Consider the following 18,088-nt stretch of genomic DNA (forward strand, 5'->3'; position numbering starts at 1 on the left):
AGGCCCATATTATTATACGCGTGAATTGGGCCGGCCCAAATTGACGGTCTCATTATGAGGTCGTCTCGTCCAAGAGCAGCTATTAAAATATAAGTAATCATTTTAAGGTTATAAGTGATAGCTTTAATACTATATAAAGTCAACACTTTAAATATAAATATAAATATAAATATATATATATATATATATATATATATATATATATATATATATATATATATATATATATATATATATATATATATTGAAACAATCCAATTAAAATGGTCACCGTGAGACCGTGTGATATGAGAATTTTTGTTTTTTCGAATACCCCATCTCCAGTCGGCCAAATTTTTCAATGGGCCAATTCCTTCTAAATACAATACCAGGAAATAGCAGACCATCTACTCAAGTGTCGCCCAATTCCTCGTTCTTGTTCCATCCTCGACTCTCGTCTCCCCCATTTCGGCATTCCTTCTATCCCTCGAAAAAACTAGTCACCCATTCTTGCACCACTTCTCCCAGTACAGTAGAAGAACTCCGAAAATGGCGGATTCAGCAGAACTTAAGAACGAGCAAACAAACCATCTGGAAGATGATAGCCAAACTAGTGAAGATTCAGAGACTGCCACAACTACGACGCAAAAATGGCCCGGTTGGCCTGGCTACAATGTTTTTCGACTTATTGTTCCTGTTACCAAAGTTGGGAGCATAATTGGTCGTAAAGGGGAGCTCGTTAAGAAGATTTGTGACGAAACTCGAGCTCGGGTTCGTGTTCTTGAAGCCCCTGTTAGCAGTGCTCCCGATCGTGTTGTTAGTTCTTTTCCTTTTTCTTTTTCTTTTCTTTCTTTTTAAATTAGGGTTTTACTTGTTCTTTTGTGTGGTTTAATTTTGGGAAAATGATGAATTCTATTTTGTTTTTATAAGAAAAGTTGTTTTAGCTTAGTTTTAAAAAGCGCTTCCGGCCGTGCTTGGGTACGCCTCACATGGAGGCTCTAGATACTTTTCAATAACTTATAAAGTGTACGTCACCTTTAATTTGTAAATGTGACATAAACCATCCCAACATTTTTGCCCACATCCCAAGGTATCAATTTGGTATTTGCATGAACAAGGAGATGAAGCCACTTAATGGAAGTTAGTTTAAAATTGTTCTTATGTTTAGTAAGCATTGATGGAAAAATAATGTAGTAGGATATGTTAGTAATACGTAATTATTTGATTTATGATGTCTTGATAACTTCTATGCTGCATGGGCGTGGTTGTTCTGAAACTTTTATGTGCTTTAGGAAACCATTTGTTGAGTTTTGTTGCAGGAGATAATATTTTCTCTATTTTCTTTAAGGTGCTGATATCTGGGAAGGAAGAGCTAGATGCTCCTGTGTCTCCAGCAATGAATGCTGCTATAAGGATTTTTAAGCGTGTTAGTGGCATTGGTGAGGGTGATGACAAAGGTTCCGCTGCTGATGTAGCTGCATTTTGTTCAATAAGGCTATTAGTTCCATCCGCGCAAGCTCTTACTTTAATTGGAAAACAAGGATCTACTATTAAATCAATACAGGAGAGTAGTGGTGCTGGTGTGCGGATTTTGCCTGAAGGTTTGTGTACATTATTTTGCTGATTTTGTATTTACTGCTAATGTTAACATTGTGATACAACTTTATTTTTTGTTCACTTTTGATTGAGGTGTTTTCATATATGCATAACTGAAAGAGAATAGCTCAGACCCGACAATGGTAGAATTATGAGTAGAAGACGAGTAGAAGAGACAGAGAATAAACAAGAGACAATCAAACAACAAGCGACACAATGTGTTTATGAGTTATCTAATGATACCTCCCCTCAAAAGATGATTACTTTCATTAATCTATTCAACAATATATTAATGACTAGCCAAACACACTTGAGAACAAGCTCTCAAGATAGTGATTCCATTCAACAATGGTAATCACCCATAAACTAATACATCTCTCTTGGTTTCCAAACCATAACTTTCTTTAGTGTATTAGCATCACTCTCATTACTCTAATGAAGTTCTAAGGACCCTTATATAGCCCAAAAACTAATTAGAGAACCCTAGGACCAATCCTTAAGCCCCACAAAAGATCCGTGAACAAAACATAATCGCGCGCTGACGAGGCACTGAAGCCCGCTCGACCTGTCGAGCCGAACTTCAGAGGCTACTTTATTGATCTACTATTTGGCTCGATCGAGCCACTAACGCTCAATCAGTCGAGCGGTCCATGCTAGTGCTCTGTTGCTTTGTGTCGAGCCCATCAAGCCAACACCTTCGCTCAAGGTTGATTTGGCACTTGCTCTAACAATAACTCCATAGTTCTCTGCTTTTAAGTAACTTTGCTTCGATGTGCTTTTAAGTACCCTTTTTTTGAGTTCTTTGCTTCCCTTTAAATTGCTCGTATGTTTGTAAAGTCATAGTTCTTGCCATGCGAATGGAAGCTAGGGATTAAGTTACTGGTTTATATGTGGTTGTAGTAAGGTGTGGTTATAAAGGAACTCATTTTCCAATAATCTAAAATATAACTTTTACCTTGATTCTCAGCCATAACATCTAGTGACTTCGGGCAAGTCGACCTTTGCGGTTAGGTTTATTAAGTAAGATGTCAAGGTGGAAGTATGGGGGTATCATAATGCACCCTTTTCTTCTGCTTGAATTTTTTTAAGAAGATAAAGATGTATATGTTGTGCGACAGCGGAAGCAAGAATCGAAAACAATATAGAAACAATAAGAAATTCAATGAAACAATAAGAAAAAGACACCAAGAACTAATGTGGTTCACTATCAATGTGATTGCTACATCCACTAACACAGAGATCAATAATTATCACTATAAACCGCAAAGATTACAAAAATGAGTCAAAGATTTCTCACTTGATGGCTCACTTTTCTCTCTTGTGTTTTTGGTTGCCCTAAACCTTATTAGAGGGAGTGTTCATATAGTAAACCTCCTAAAAGAAAAGATATGGGCTTAATTACAAGAAATAACCGGCCTAAAGAAAGAGTAACCAGCCAAACACGTGGAATAATGAACTTCCTGCGGCCCTTCACGACCCGCCTTTCCTCCAAAACAGAAACTAAGCTCAAGGTTTCCGCGACCCGCGAAAAAACTCCCTGTACGCAACCTCTCGACCCGCAACTAAGCTCGTAAACCGCGAATTCTCCTTTTTCACTTTCTGAAAAAAGTCAAATGCAAATGCCGCAGTGAACACCTACTCTTGATTCATCCTCTTCCCATGACCAAGATTCTAGTTTGAGTCACCCAATGATCTTTAACCGGTCTTAAACTCGATTCGAGTCATAGAACCCGACAAAACCCCAACAGTATAAGACTTCAATTGCTATTTGAGGTTGTGCATCGCTGAATCCATTAAATGTTGCTACAGTGTTAAATCTTATAATCATTTATAAACTCATTATCTATTGTGCTGCTTAAGTGCTTATAGGCCTATAGTATCTAGCTAGTTGGTTTTACTTGATTCAGTGTGCTACAAATTTTTTCTTTTTTTACATTCTCTTTTGATCCTTTCCCCCAAAAATGACGCTACCTTCCTATGTATTGAAACATATGCCTTGGAATTATTTTGATATGGAATAAAATAGTAAAGTGAGCTTATGTGGGAAACAGTGTATGTTTTAACTTATAAGAGGAATTTTAATTTTAATGCTACAACATAAAATTACAAAGTTATCGAACCGGTAATCGTAATGGTGTAAAAATAAGCGTCTTAAGCCGTTCCAAGAGAAGTTTCATGATTCAGGTTGATATTTGGTAGTACTATAACCGCATCATTCCCATTGCCGCATCATTGTTTTCATTACCGCAAGCGTGATGGAATCTGCAATTTTGCACTATGGTTCCTATACATATAGGTTATCACTCATATTACCTATATCATTTGTATCTTCTATAAATTTAAAAAGTTCTCTTTCTTTTGCTTCCCACGTAAATTTTAATGAAATGAATATTGTCTAGGTGAACTTCCCTTATACGCAACCTCTAACGAGAGGCTTGTTGAGATACATGGTGAGACTTTTAAGGTTCAAAAAGCATTGGAAGGCATCCTTGGTCACCTGAGGAAGTTTTTGCATGATCACGGCGTTTTGCCGATGTTTGAGAATACAGTAAGAAGTTGCTTTATGAAATACAAACTCACCTTTTCTCCAACTAAATTTTTTGTGGCTAATAAACCTTTATTTTTGTAGTGTAATGCTACATTTTCACAGGATCAAGAGACTAACGATTCCTTGGCTCAGAATAGGACTAGTGTGGACAATTCTTTGTTGCTGAAACGAGAAAGTTATTTTGAGCGTGAAGCTGAACTAGATTTGAAGTTTACTCGTTCTGCAGTGTCACTCTATGGATTAGATCCACCTTTGAGTTCTCTTCATTCTGCAAGAACAACTCGTGCTTCTGCTCCTCTAGTTACTCAGGTTTCTATTTTCATCTCTCTATCAATATGGTAATCTTATTGTACCTCTATTGTGTGTAGGGTTGATGTTATTTAAAAGTTTCCTTATTTGAAATTCTATCACTAGAGAAGTATAATTTGATAGATTATTTTGGACATCTTGCAAGTACATATGGTTTTATGATTATCTTGTCATTAGTTGTCGAGAGGGTTGATGAGATTGAAAAAGAATTACAAACTAGCAAATTGTAAAAGGTTTGTTATGGCTCGCAGTTTTGCACAATGTGCATCATTTTAAATGATTTTTAAGGGTGTTGAGAAAATTTGATTTATTTGTTGTTGATTTGTGATGTGAATGTGAATCTAATATCTCAAGTATCTCTTGTCAAATTTTGGATGTATGTTACAACTATATTTGTTGGTTTTTTATAATGGAAATAATTTAGGTATATGAAACAAATCAAAACTTTGCTTATTTCTTTCTATGTAGTAGGGTAGGGGATGGGATGGTGTATTTTGTTTTGTATGGGACTTTTGTTTCAAACACTTAATGCCTATGACCATCAAGTGCCATAACTAATTTGCTAAGAGGAATAAATTGAATTTAAATATAATAGGAATCAAATTAAATGGAAAGTGTGCATCAATTTCTGGAACAAAGAGTATAATTGAATTATTTTTTTGTATGGCTCTTCTTAGCCTCATGTGTTCCATTTTTCATTTTTGGGAGAAAGCTTTCAAGCTTTCCGTGGAAGCAAAGTTTAGCGTAGTTTTACTTGGATAGAAACCGAGAATGTATATAGGTCAGAAATAAGATGTGTATAAGCTTTTTTGTGTTCGGGCTTGGGATTCAATTCTTTCTGTAAATAAACTGATAAACCATTGCAACATAAAAATAGATATATATATTCACTATATCGTTTTCTAGAATGATCATGAATATTACCCCTTCGTTATGGAGTCTAGGCAAGTTGATATAATCCAACATCATATTCAGGTTTTTTTTTTTATTATTTTCGAGTTCTGCAAATGGGTGAGGTTCCATGTTTTTAGACATAGTTCAGTACTTAACAAGTAAATATGGAGGTGATGGCTAAGGTTAGGGGAATTGGATATTGTTATAAAGTCAGATGTACCGTGTAAATTATGAAGAGAAGGATTTGATTGTGAAAAGATAAGAGACATTAGTTTCCTTCTCAACTACAACAATATTTTATTACCCCGAAGCATTAAACTCCCACCTAGACCATAGTGCATAAATGCGAATTTGCTCTTGATTGTTGCAATGGTAACAATGATTCGCTAACAGGGGATGTTGTTATGTGCCCCCAAATATCACACTATCAGATATTCGTTGAACCCACCTTAAACACGAATTATCACTTCTATGAACAATGCTTTCACCATGATCTAGGCTTTTACCTAAGAGGGTTTGAAGGGTTAGATGTAGGAATGACCTTGAGTCGAACTCAGATCAGATTATATTAGCTCTGACTTTGCACTGAATAAAACTCCCAACTTTTTTTCACCTCCACTCCTGGCTCAGACTGGAATTTCATTTCCTTAGACTTTGCTCAAACTATGAGTCACTGAATGTAGCGAATATGAGTAAAAAAGATGAATTGAATTGAATTGAACAAGAGCTAAAACTGAACTGAAAATAACCTAGGGAAAACGAGCCCCTAGCATAGTGCAAAAACAAGGTTGTATTGTATCATATCGGCCGTATCGTAAAAGTTTTCAACGAGCCCCTAGCGATATTTCATGGTTTACACTGAAATTTAGCGATAAGATAACCGCATCACCCCTGTCATCGTATTAGTGTGTCCATTACCGCCACCACGATTGTTATTGTATTTTTGCTCTATGGCCCCAAGTGATAGAAGTCAAAAAGCAATTCTTAGGTTAAAAAACTAAGCCTATAATCTTGCATATGGACAAAAACCTTATTATGGGTCTCTACTCTGTACTTAATTTCAATCACTATTCTTTTCTTTTTTTTTTTTTTTTTTGTGGTGTGGTGGGGTGATGTTGGTGGATTGATTGGTTTAATAGCTTTTCCTTATTTCGATAGATTATTCACTTTCCAAGCTTTAACATAGCTAAATACAAGAGTGTTGGTTTCCATTGTTTTAAGCACAAGTGAGATGGAATTTTGGGAATTTGAGTTGATGTCATCGGGGCAAAGATTTCTTGTGTCATCTCTTTTAAAGCCTTGTGTAAAAGACAGTATATGTGTTGATTTTCCCTATCTGATGTCACTTATTGGGTAGAATATACCTGCTTTGAGGTATTCGATATCTTAGTTTAGGTTGCTATCATATCCATACATGAAGGAGACAAGTGCTTCATTTTTAATCAGGTCATATGAGGATGCTAGCTGATGTTTCATCTATAGCTTTGCACTTTGTTTTGGTTTCTTCTGATGCAAATTATTCTATATTGTTATTTCTAATCTGTCACATTAAGTTGAAAATAACTGTACTCTTTCTATTACAGTAAGAGGAGTGAATAGAGTAGGCTCCTTCGACAATAATATTGATTTTTTTGCCTGTCTTCTGGTTGTATGGACTACATTGAGAAGTTTATCTGAGTATATGCCAAAGAAATTCACATACGACAAGCATTTTTTTCGTTTGATATCCTGTGTAATACTTCTTTGAAAACCCTCATGATATATACGACTACTTGAGATTTAAGAATACTATACTGTGCTGTTTACAAATCATGGCATTCATTTGTTTGTTAAATTTTCCTGGTTTATTATTAATTTTAAGTCCTTTTTAATTGCTCTACTCAGGTTACACATACAATGCAAGTACCTCTTTCCTATGCTGAAGACATAATTGGAATTGCTGGAAGAAATATTGCCTACATCCGCCGTTCTAGTGGTGCATCGCTTAGCATCCAAGAAAGCCAAGGTCGAGGCGGTGAGATCACTATAGAAATAAAGGGGACTGCGACAGAGGTCGAGATTGCTCAACAGCTCATCCAGGTTTGTAAGACCTGTGAATTATGTTACCTGGCTTTCAAACTTACCAATAATAGTTTGTGCTTAACCTTGAGACACAAATAGTGTTAACATCACTTTGATAATCTCAAAAGCTACCTGGATACCTAAAAATGCGAATTTTCTCTGTTTACTCATGGGAGCTACATTTTCTTTCTTCTCTCATGGCCAGTCAGTCCACAGATAATTTTCTTAAACTTGGGCACACATATGAACAACTTTAAGTGCGGAGATGTAGGCTTCTTTTGGGGATATTGCAAAAGAGTACAAAAACACTACATTATCCTAACGGCATTAAGGGGCTCCCACCTAGAATGGGGTTTGGAAGGGTCGGATATACGCAACCTTACCCTTCGTAGTGATAACACTAACAAAAGAATTGTTTTCGATTGACCTTTGGTAGCAAACATCATGTGCAACCTAACATAAATAAGAAGTGCACATGATTTAACGAGTCATTTTACTATAGTCTATTACAGTGTCATATGATTTACTAATTGCCTCGCGAATCGAAAAACGTGAATTATGGTCGGTTTTAGGCTATTTTTGAACCATTTTGAGCGAATCGCAAATCTAAACAAATCACTGGTCTATTATAATCGGAAACCAAAGAACTATAAACATTTGGCTCCATCAAAAGTGGTTTAGAAAAACGTTGGTTAGGAGAGAATTTAGTTGGTAGGACCCAAATTACATGGAGAAAAAGTGTATGAAAGAGAGTAACAGGAGTGACTTACACCATGGATGTTGGAAAATTGTTATTCCCTTGGTTCTTTACTCTTGCCCCCCTCACTTTTGGGATATGAGAGCTTGGAGGGAGGAAAAAACCAAGTGAGGCAACGTATATTTCAGTTAACACAAACTTCGTTTGTGGACTGATAAAAAACAAATAGTAGAACTTTGTTTGTGGACAAGAAAGATTTGTAATACTTCTGTAACATGCTGAATCTTATCCATGATTAAGGAAATTAGATCTTATAGCTACTTTAATTTTCCTCTATTGTATTGATATGCTTGTTACCGTTTACAGGAGTCGATTAATGGCCAGAAGGCAGCGACTTCATCTAGCATCTATGGCAGAAGTGAATTGGGATTGGGTGCTTCCTCCTATTCGCAGCTGTCTGAGTCAACGTATAACCCGTCATCTTTATCGTCCTTATCATCCTATTCAAGTAAAGGTCTTGGAGGAGATTATAATTCGGGTTTGGGAGGTTATAGTCATAGATACAGGTATTGAGTCTTTATAATAGCTGCTAAAGGCAGAATTGCTTTGGCCTTGTAACCCAACTTTCAAAACTAGTATTGTTTGCTAGATGAACTTTCTCTAATAGAATTTTGCTTTTCCAGTTGCATACAAATCTTGTTAAATATGATCGGCACAAGCTGTGAAGTAGTCGATATTCTTTTCTTTGCTTTATAAATGCAGCTTTTTGTTGTTTGTAAAAGTCATTTATGGCCTTCACACATAGGGAATTGCCTAATAGTTTTACCAATGATTAACTATTTATTCTATACGTACGCGAATACACGTAGAAATAAATGCAGAAGGACAAATAAATTCATTTTCTTATTTACTAGTTTTTTATATATTCTTTCTAAATTTTAACATTTAAGTCAGCATTAACTTTACTCTCAATATCTACAAAGATAATAAAAAAAAACCTAAAATTTTTTTTTTTCCTACGAATGCCTACAAAATGGCCTAACAATAAAATGTTGTCAACCTTGTCTTCTATAAGTATTTTCAATATAATTTATATTTTATTATTAAATATGATTTCATATCTTTCAATATAAACCCAACAAAAATTTATTTAAAGAGATATTCTATATGGTAGGCATCAACTATTGTAAAAGGCGAGATGTAACAATTCTTCAAAATTTTTCCACAAAATAGCATTCAACTGTTAAATAATTAACTACAATTAACATTATGAGAGGAAAAACGTTTATTTTCCGTTAAATTGAGAAATTATCATTTTACCCATGTCTTTTTTCTCCTTCATTTTTCTTCTTCCACTTCATACTTTAACTATGAATTTATATGGATAAAGCTTATCCATTAAGCTCTCTGATAATAATGTAATCATTAAATGCAAAGAATGACCTATTTTGACATTGTGAAGAGGATGAAGCTTTAATCTCGCATATTTCAAATCATAATAAATCTGTGCCTATCTCTATTCGACTATTATTGATTTACATAGAATTGAAAATAATAAAAAAAAATACATATATATAGTAAACAAAAGCTCTTTCATTCCTTAGCTGATCAGTGACAAACATAATTCCTGGAAAGTCCTTTACCCTGTAAAGTGACAAGCATGATTTCTTAAATGTATTGTTGCAAACTCGTGAATGAGTGCATGTCTCCCAACCCAAGGTACCCTATCCCTATCCTGATAGACTCGTGAATGGTGTAGAAACTTCATAAGACATGTCCTGAAGCACTTATTCATAGATTTTTATTTTTATTGTTTTTGCCAATATATTTTTTATTTTTATTGTACGAAGAACAATTTATTTCACCAATTTTTGGTCTAGGTACATATGAGTCATACTGGTACTAGCTTGAGTGTAACCCCCATCAATCACAAGATTATGTCCAGTAATAAAACCAGCTTCCTCGGTAGCCAGAAATAGCGCGGCAGCAGCGACATCTTCAGTCGTCCCGCCCCTTCCACTCAGTAGACTGCAACTTTTTGCACTTAATTTGGAAACCTCTTCGGCTGCAATGTCCCCAAGAAACCTCCTGTAACCGCCAATAAGCATGTCTGTTGGAACACCGTGAGGGGAGATGCAGTTTACTCGAATACCGTGTGCCCCAAGTTCACAAGCTGCACTTTTGATCATGCTCATGACTGCACCTTTTGACATCGTGTAGGCATGTGAGGCAAGGCCACCCATGATGGCAGCCGAGCTAGAGGTGCAAATAATGGAGCCGCCTCTTTGACCCTCAATCATGGCACGGGCTGCATGCTTGATTCCGTGCACCACTCCATATAAGTTTACTGCAACAATGTTTTTCACTTCGTCCATATTGATGTTTGTGATGCTCCCGTCTGCACCTGATGTGCCTACATAAAAAATTCATCGCATAACAGAGAGAGTTTAACAACTTAACCAAGCCACAACGCAATGTATACTCCCCGGGACCTTCTATATTCGGCCACTGTTGGTTAAATCATCTAAAATGAATATGCCTAAAATAGCAGGATCATCCTTAAAAATCTAAATATTGATAACAAGCATCCAATTATGATAAAAATACAGATGTTCAATTAATATAAATAGTAGCATAGGAAAGTTCATAATTTGACTTAATATATATTTTGGGGAAAATTCAAAAAGATGTGTTCATATGCATCCATATTAAAGGGGGTAGAGGCCAGAAGGAAGCAAGTTTTGCCAAGAGCATCTCCAGTGTTCAAACACTAAAATTGCATGAGCTACAGTTTCCGATATTTACTTCGACCAATTTCACTTTGACTTAATCACGGACTTGAATGCTCGAAAAGCCTTAGCATATACTACTACCGTGTCTGATTCTTCATCTTTGGACATTGGTATGACACTTAGACGCTTTATTTTAGGCAAATTGAATATTTAGATGTATCCGACACTTGGACACGTATTAGTATCCAATATCAGTACCCGACTCCAAGTAACATAAGCCTCAGCTAATCTCCTAAAGACATCTTTAGATTTATCAAATGTTATATGCTAGTCAATAATTTGATATTGCTAATTCAAAACTCTAGTTGTTAACATCCTACCTGCATTATTGTATATAACATCAAGATGGCCCTTCCACGCTAAAGCTAGCTTCACTGCGGACTCCATATCAGCTTCCTTAGAAACATCACAATGAATATAGCGGCCACCAATGGAGTTAGCGAGGTTGATGCCAAGTTCGTCAAGTACGTCAGCCACAATTACATGTGCCCCATTTAAGGCAAAGAGTTTTACTGCGGCAGCTCCTATGCCTCGTGCACCCCCTGTTATTATTGCAACTTTACCCTTCAACCTAGCATGGATTTAATCATAGCTTGGTTAGCTATATCATACAAAATAAAATCGCAAGGAACTTCAATGTAACCTTGTATAAGAAGGGATACAATTATTTATCCTTTACTTTTAAAATTTATTAATTCTCCTTCCAATTCAATTTCCCATTTAACATAGCTTTGTTAGTTTAGCATCAAACACAACTTAGTAATAAAAATTAACTAAAAGAAACAGCATTTTACCTTTGTTGTGCACTGGATTTGGTGCCATCAGACTCCATTTAGGGATTGGTTAGTTTTACAAGTGCAAAAATATTGCTACGTATATAAGGATGATTGGCCTTCCGACATAGAAGGGAACTAGAAAGACATGTAAAATATCATAATCTTTATATGATGAATTTTCAACAACACCACACTTTTCTCACTTCTTACAACTACTTCACAATAACTCTATTAATCTAACAATATCTAATTTAGAAGGATTTTAGTTAGCATTATATTTTGTAGGTCAGCAGATTCTCAACCAAATCTACTCACAACCCTGCACATATAATCATCATTAAACTATAAACTATGGGACTCATACGGTTTTGCATAGCCTCTACCCTCTACAGATATATGGCACCAACGAAAACATTTATGAGATAATTCAAACAATAATATAGATTGCATAATTGTACTTCCAATTATCCATTCGTATATGTTAGGGGTGTGAAATGTTAGATTACCAAAATACCGACAAAATAGTACACCTTAGCTACATTAGAACTCCATATTCTCTTGGTGCCTCAAAATTTAGGACTGAACCTGATCCAATATTACTATGCAAGTATTCGTCACAACATAATTAGATCAGGCTCATCCGTTTCACATTACTTCATATGAGTAGAGTGTTTGGACAATCCAATCGCAATCTACACTAGTACAGAAAAATAGTACATATGAACCTTTCATTGAGATCAACCCAATCATCATAATGTCATACTCAAGACTACGCACTAGTTGTCACACTACTAGTTCAAATTACTACATTAACATGATCATTGACATTGGATGTAGGGAGTTGATTAGAACAAAATAAAATTGATTGATAACATGATTATTGACATTGGATGTAGGCAGTTGATTAAAACAAAATAAAAATAATGTAACAGATGCAAGGACCAGAAAGAAGATACCTCACAGGAACTGATCCATCAACTTCTATTGTTAACTCAGAGGATCAACTTGTTGGCGTAGTCTCCTTTGGATTCTACATGATCAGTAAGAGGACGTCTTCACATAGAAATAGCAAGAGATATAATTCTATCCATCATCACCAAGATAGTCGCACTATAGTAGCAGCAGCTGTCTAATTTCAGATAGCAGCTAAATGCGACCCACGTACTAACAGTCTGCAACAAGTGGGCTACAACAGCATCTCAACCAAGCAAAACCCAAGTAGCTCTTTATACTACACCCAAGCAGCAATTATCTCCCAAGAAGTTTTTCATTTGTCATATCATTTCTCCACTGATGAATCCAGGTCCTAGTCCTTCTAATCAAATTGTTACTCAAGCATCCAGTAGTAACACACTCTGCAGACAGTAGATAAGCATAGCCCAAGGCAAAGGCAAACATGACCTGATTGATATAAAAATCATTGACTTTTCTAACCCATAGCTCTCCCCAATAGAATCCCTAAACAGATTCAGCATAGTATCTCACATCACCCTTTAGCCTTCAATCGTCATTTAATTATCTTTTTATTCCTAGTTCAAACAGCACTCTTAACTTGCACCAAATGGAAGGTTCCACAATTTATAACATTTGATTTCGCGAATACACTCCACAAAATACATTGGAGTGCCAAATTTATATATTACAACGAAGCAAAAAGTCCAAAACCATGTTGGGGATAAACACTGCCTAACTTCTTTGTCATCTCTTCGAGGTTCCTTAGCTTATCAAATTCACCTGCTTCCCGCAAAAATCTCTCTAACATATGGTGCACAGGTTGGCCTATATACCTACCTCGTTTTAACATCTGTGTAGCATACTCGAAAGCTTCTTGAATCTGTCCACGTGAACATAAACTTGTCACTAAAAGAGCCAATGCATGATCATGCGGACAATAACCCTTCTCCATCAAGTAGTTCCACAAATTTACAGCTAAATCCACATGGCGGTTTCCACAAAAGAATTTCATTAGCATCACCACTGTACGTGTCTCTGGAACAAAGTTCTTCATTACCATTTTTTGGTAGAAACCTCTAACCGCCTCAATACCACTTGACTTCATCAATCCATGGAACAAAGTATGGTAGGTTATGCCATCAGGATCAATAAGCTTATCTTCCATTTCATTCATCAAGTTGATCGCGGTGTCCATCTTTCTGCACTTGACAAGAACGCTTATCATTGCATTATAAGCTCCAACATCAGGGTATAGCTTTCTTTTGGGTAGTTCATTGAATAACTCCCATGCTCGAATCTCATTTCTAGCAATGCCTGCCCCATGGATCAAAGTAGTGATTGTTTCTAATGTTGGCATGCAATTTCTAAGTTCCATCTCTTGAAGGAGTCTCAATCCGTCATCAAAGCAGCGCCTTTTGCAATAAGCATCAATTCTGATGTTGTATGTAATATAATTAGGTTTGAAACCTCTCTTCACCATTTCATGGTAGAATAATTCAACTGAAGTTATATCTCTAGATTCCTTAAAACCCAAGAGCAAGATGTTCATGGTCTTGGTGCTTGACGGGAATTGTGAATACATTTTACTGAATACAGATTTTGCCTCCTTTATCTGTCTTTGGGTGCAAAATACACGAAGCAGTACATTGAATTCTTCAACTCCAAATTTTCTTCCAACAAATATGCTCTTCTCCATCCTATTAAATGCAGCAAGTGTATCTTCATAGGACTGGTGTTTTGCAATTTTTGACAAGACAATACTCATTGACTTGAGAGTCAGCAAGGAAGGATCTATTTTGACGATTTCTTCCATCAACTCCCAGGCTTTATCAAAGTATCGCATTCTTGCTAGAATGTGCAGAGTTTTTTCAATTGCATCGGAAGAGGGAGGTAAGTTGGAATACTGAAGGAAGAATTTGAAGAACTCAAAAGCTTTAACACCATTAGTATTTGCTGAAAATAGGCGGCCAAGAACATCCTCCACAAAGCTAGCCGATAGGTTGGAAGGAAGAATATGCTGAAAGAGGATAGGTTGCAGAGGAATTTCAGGAAAGGGGTGGTCATTTATTATTTTGGTGATTCTCTCGATCTCTTGGTTGTTCTTGATGGAAAGACAGGACTGAGTGGTTGATTCAAAAACAATAGAAAGACGATTAGTACGTTGATGATATTTGATTAACTGCTTGACATTCCTCGGATTGATGAAAAGAAGCATTCTTTGTTCAACAAGAAATTAGGGAATCTGAAAAGAAAGGAAAACAACAGTACATACATGAGATTCTTTTATAAGTATAGGATGCAATTCCAAGCAACATACTTCTGTTGATGATTATTTCAAAATTTTGTAAGTACAAAATCATCAAACCCCAAGTCTGATAAGGCATTAGATATGGCAGTGTCACAAGATTCGTTAATCGCTTCGCAAATTGCGAATCGGAAAACGCGAATTATAGTCGATTTTAGGCTATTTTAGAACCATTTTGAGCGAATAACAAGTTCAAAAGGTGAACTAACTAGCGAATTATGTTTCGATGAGATATAGTGATATATGGATATTACACCATATAGTGTCATGGTTCATACAGCACATACAACAGTTCAACTCAAGAATCATTCATGCGACACATAACATATCAACACCAAGTTTTTATAAAATTTCTGATAGACTTCCTTAGGTAGAAGATTTTCCAAATGATGAAGGGAATCAAAACTATGGCAGTTTTTGATTAGCAGATCAATCCAAACCCATTATTATAGAAATATGTTTTAAAAGGTGAAATAATAACTTGATAAAGAAGTTTAAACAAGTTTTTTGGCTGATACAATAGTACCAAAAAGTTTTACAATTACGGCCCGTTTGGTAGGGGTAATAAACTGTGGTAATGGCAATGAAAAACTAGTGTAATTTTGGTTGAAAAATCTCTTACCTACCTTGATGGTCATGCTTGTCCAACTTCAATCATCTCATTTTCTTCATAAAATTCATTGCATTACCATTGGGAGAGGTGGTAATAAAAATTTGTAAACAAAAAACTTTTTTGTGATCAAAGTTCCATTTCCATGAGAATGATATGGAACTTTGATGAATTTTTACACTATAATCATTCCCATTACTACCATTTAGTACCACTAACCAAATGGGCCGTTCAAAACTTTTTGAGAAGACACCCAGATTGCAAATCAGTCGACAAGAAGCAAGCTGGTGTGTGTTCAGTTTTCACCACTGCAAATTAATCCTTATAACAGCTAATTACGCATAGCAATGGTTCTAATAAGACTATGTACACTACCCACCACCATGAATCTTCTCAATAAACAAATTGCCATAGTTTTTTTATAACAGATACAAAGCACATCAACTGTCTGATGAAATGCGTCAAAAAACCATAACCAAATACGCAATTCCCCACGAATTAATAAAAGGGAATTAACTAACAACATTTCAAACTGCATGATAGGAGTAATAAATAAAGAACAAAAAGAAAGTGGTGAAGATAATTTTAGATGAAATTACTCAAAATCAAAGGAGAAAAAGAGCTAACCTTGGAGATACCAAAATGTACGAAGTGTGTATGAATCTTTGGATGAATATAGAAAAGAGAGGCAGTTGGAGAATTGGTGACTTGAAAATAGTTCTGAAGACTCCACGGAAAAATTTTCTCCGCTTTTTGCCAATTTCTTAAAGATACTGAAACAGAATGTGGGAAAATTGTGAACTTCAAACCAAATGGCTTAAACAATTATCTACTCGTCTATTCGAGGTTTGTATTGAAAGTAAATGATTTTGGAGAAGTAAAACATACTAAAATATTTCTTAGGTTATTGAAATAGAAAATAAAAAGATTATTGTTGTTGTTAAACACAGTGTCCGTTTTTTTATAATTTCTGGGCTCTAGCCAAAAAATAAAATAGGGCCCCTTATATACAAGTAAATTTTCAATTATTTTTTCTCTAATTATGTAGTTCTTTAGTCATATGTTTAACTAAAAAATATAATGCTGCAAATCGATCCTTGCTAGAAGCCACTTATGCAAATGCTAATTTTTAATTAACTCAATTTGAACCCCTTCATGAGTTAAGCCCTAAATGGTTGTACTTCAAAACTACCCTCTGAAACGGCCCTAATTAAACATAAGAAATAACCGTAAATTAAGGGGATAAAAAAATAGAAAATTACTCTCATTTTGAAGTAAATATTTACGTCATCCAGATGCATTATTTTCCTTATTTTCTCCAAACTAATGCCGATCATCATACTTGTTTCTCATACTATTATATCATTTATTATCTATCTGCTTTTTCAAAGTCACCTTTACTTAACTTCAATCGTATAATGTAACTTTTATTTCTCTTAAAATTTTATCCTCAAAACTAAGATTTTGAATTAAGAAGTCAAATAGTCGATATATCAATAAATTATTTACGACATAAAACTAATTAAACTATAAAATTATTAAAATCATTTAGATTGAAATTAACTTATAGTAAAATTATATACAACAAATACAGTTAAACTTTCATATAATTTTCCCTTTTGAAAAAAAAAACCCAAGTGTTTTGACTTAATATATATATTCGCCTAGCAAGTCTCTGAAAAAGACACTATTAAAATTAAAATAGAAAAAATATAAACACACATGCTAAAAAGGATGATGTAAAATTATAAAAGACAAATAGTAATGACATTATAATATAAATTTATTAGTTTATTAAAAATAATAGTATAAATTGGAAATTGATCACATGACCTAAGGTAACAAATTGTTACTACAACCATTAAGTTATAGTAATTTTTTTTTCACATTTTGCCTCTTTAAATAATGTATATATTAGTAAGGGGTCAAAACTAAAAAATATAAACAATCGCATTTTCGAAAAAAGAGGGGTCCGGGCAATGTAGCTTCACACGTGCATGCCCTTAGGCCTTACGTTTGTTACTCTCATAATTTTAGTCAAAGATTAACTAACTTAATGAAACAGAGAGAATATATATTAAAATAAATAAGAAATACATTTCAAAAAATAAGAAATTTATTTCAAAATAAAAATGTATGTATATATTAATATATATATATTTATATATATATATATATATATATATATATATATATATGTGTGTGTGTGCGCGCGCGCGCGGGGGCATGTCTGCGTGTCTCTTTATATATATAGGGGCACAATCAGGTGAAAACAACTAAAGTAATGAAAACTGAAAACCAGACTGATATATACGTATTATGGCAACATGTATACATACTATCTTATTGACTGTACATATTTTTGTGAAAGAAAAAATTCATATTATTTACAAAAATGTCATCCGAATATGTACATTTTTTAAACATCAATATACACCTTTCAAAAAATATCAAATTATTTACAGAATTGCAATCAAAATATATACACCATTTAAGCTTCATGTACACCTGTTTTCAGTTTTCACTACTTTACTTGGTTTTCACGTGATTCAAAACCTATATATATA

General features: G+C 34.8%; 2 protein-coding genes across 3 annotated transcripts; one reads left to right on the top strand and one right to left on the bottom strand.

Moving 5' to 3' along the window:
• Positions 1–268: 268 nt before the first annotated feature.
• LOC130797792 (RNA-binding KH domain-containing protein PEPPER-like) lies at positions 269–8,865 on the top strand. Its single transcript, XM_057660546.1, has 6 exons — positions 269–795; positions 1,328–1,580; positions 3,975–4,123; positions 4,205–4,432; positions 7,211–7,405; positions 8,451–8,865. Exons 1-6 carry the CDS (start codon positions 529–531, stop codon positions 8,655–8,657), a joined length of 1,299 nt encoding a protein of 432 aa, XP_057516529.1. The 5' UTR covers positions 269–528; the 3' UTR covers positions 8,658–8,865.
• Positions 8,866–9,384: 519 nt separating this feature from the next.
• Positions 9,385–16,414, bottom strand: LOC130797791 (short-chain dehydrogenase reductase ATA1). Of its 2 annotated transcripts, none has more exons than XM_057660545.1 (3): positions 11,671–12,585; positions 11,197–11,447; positions 9,385–10,497 (listed from the first exon to the last, which is right to left on the bottom strand). In XM_057660545.1, exons 1-3 carry the CDS (start codon positions 11,706–11,708, stop codon positions 9,941–9,943), a joined length of 846 nt encoding a protein of 281 aa, XP_057516528.1. In that variant the 5' UTR covers positions 11,709–12,585; the 3' UTR covers positions 9,385–9,940. The 2 variants fall into 2 exon arrangements, 1 of the variants encoding a protein (XP_057516528.1); XR_009038948.1 differs by lacking the exons at positions 9,385–10,497; positions 11,671–12,585 and adding exons at positions 12,609–14,848; positions 16,149–16,414 and having other exon boundaries at positions 11,308–11,447.
• Between the last annotated feature and the right edge of the window lie 1,674 nt (positions 16,415–18,088).

Source organism: Amaranthus tricolor, chromosome 13 (genome assembly GCF_026212465.1).
Source record: "Amaranthus tricolor cultivar Red isolate AtriRed21 chromosome 13, ASM2621246v1, whole genome shotgun sequence".
Classification (NCBI taxonomy): Eukaryota; Viridiplantae; Streptophyta; class Magnoliopsida; order Caryophyllales; family Amaranthaceae; genus Amaranthus; species Amaranthus tricolor.

Bases quoted from the DNA above. Each gene is read 5' to 3' on its own strand.
- LOC130797791 (XM_057660545.1), bottom strand. From the start codon at position 11,708: ATGGAGTCTGATGGCACCAAATCCAGTGCACAACAAAG. The intron at 11,448-11,670 runs GTAAAATGCTGT...AATCCATGCTAG, and splicing joins AAATCCAGTGCACAACAAAG to GTTGAAGGGTAAAGTTGCAA. The intron at 10,498-11,196 runs GTAGGATGTTAA...TTTTTTATGTAG, and splicing joins TGTTATATACAATAATGCAG to GCACATCAGGTGCAGACGGG.
- LOC130797792 (XM_057660546.1), top strand. From the start codon at position 529: ATGGCGGATTCAGCAGAACTTAAGAACGAGCAAACAAACCATCTGGAA. The intron at 4,433-7,210 runs GTTTCTATTTTC...TGCTCTACTCAG, and splicing joins CTGCTCCTCTAGTTACTCAG to GTTACACATACAATGCAAGT. The intron at 7,406-8,450 runs GTTTGTAAGACC...TACCGTTTACAG, and splicing joins TTGCTCAACAGCTCATCCAG to GAGTCGATTAATGGCCAGAA.